Source organism: Nematolebias whitei, chromosome 12 (assembly GCF_014905685.2).
Source record: "Nematolebias whitei isolate Nwh7 chromosome 12, NemWhi1, whole genome shotgun sequence".
Taxonomy (NCBI): Eukaryota; Metazoa; Chordata; class Actinopteri; order Cyprinodontiformes; family Rivulidae; genus Nematolebias; species Nematolebias whitei.
The window spans coordinates 3,677,086-3,678,383 of record NC_056509.1 but is presented as its reverse complement, the minus strand read 5'-3'; the positions used below and the strand labels follow the sequence as shown (position 1 = coordinate 3,678,383).

The 1,298-nt window shown below is 41.3% G+C and overlaps 1 protein-coding gene across 1 annotated transcript in view; it reads right to left on the bottom strand.

The window, feature by feature from the left end:
• Positions 1 to 844: 844 nt before the first annotated feature.
• LOC119417999 (transcription factor 24-like) overlaps positions 845 to 1,298 on the bottom strand; it is a 14,096-nt gene continuing 13,642 nt past the window's right edge. Inside the window, exon 4 of the mRNA XM_037685244.1 lies at positions 845 to 1,014. Coding sequence (XP_037541172.1) covers positions 898 to 1,014 — 117 coding nt within the window. The 3' untranslated portion in view covers positions 845 to 897. The remainder of the gene's footprint in view (positions 1,015 to 1,298) is intronic.

Below are 1,298 nucleotides of genomic sequence, written 5' to 3'. Positions count from 1 at the left end.
CAGTGATGATTTCTGTGCTGCACCTTAATGTCTCAATGTCTTGTGTAGTGTGGATGTTTTGTGTGCCTACTGACTGTGAAACAGATTGCTCCTTGTAGATAATAAAAATTATTGAACTTGAAAACTTGTCTAAGTAATCCCAACCCAAAGCAGATTGACATATTTAAACAACTCCAATCCAAATGTTATAGCTGTCCATCCATTCGCCCGTTTGCTCGTCCGTCCGTCCATCCATCCATCCATCCCTTTTTCTCCAATTAAGGTCAGATGCAACATGTCCAGGATGGAAACCCCTCTCTCCTGCTCCTCCTATGGAATTCCAGGCCAGAGAGGATATGTGATTCTTCCTACAAGTTCTGGGTCTGCCCAGTGTCTCCTCCCAGTGATATGTAACTAGAAAACCTCCAGACGGACGTGTCAAGAAGGCACTCTAATGAAGTATATATTATAGGTATTTAAACCACCTCAGCTGATTAGCAAGGAGAAGTTGTATCTTTCTTCAGATGATAGAGTTCCTCCCTCTTTGTACCACTGTATGGGGGAAGCTCATCTTTCAGTCATGATCCAAACCTTGTGATCACATGTTGGAACCTAGATGGACCACTGAATCAAAGCTTTGAAGGACTTACGTTCCACGACAGACAGCCAATTATGAATGAATTATTACCCAGGATATTTCCTATACACAACTTGGCTGCATTGGGACTTCTTAGCTTATCAGTCCTGTCAGACAATCAAAGAGCTGTCTACAACAGGTAAAATATCAATTCTTCAGAATGCTAGCACAGAACCCTAAATTGAAATGGATGGGATTTCCTTTTTAATGTTTTCATCTCTGTGGCTGGTAGAGACTGGAGTCAGAAGACTGAGACGAGAGTTAAATGTCCACTTGTGCTATCATTGTTCATCCGAGGTCAGAGAATGTGTCCTGTCCCGACCAGGCGCAGGCATCTGATTGGCTGATAACAGCTCTCCCACAGCGCCGCAGTAGAGGAGGGAACGCATGGGCCACTTCTGAGAACAGAGACAGAATGCTGCATCAGTGTTGGTCATGATTAAATCAACTACAACTGCTTCGTGTCCAAATGAAACAAAGATTTGATTTGTTCACTTTATTCCAGTTTGGACATTTTAATTATTGATATATTTCAACAGTACATTTGAAAGCCAGGTGATATAAAACAATGATTGGATGGATGGGTGTATATATAAATAGATAGATACATATATGGATGGATGGATGGATGGATAGATAGATAGATGGATAGATAGATGGATAGATAGATGGATAGATAGAT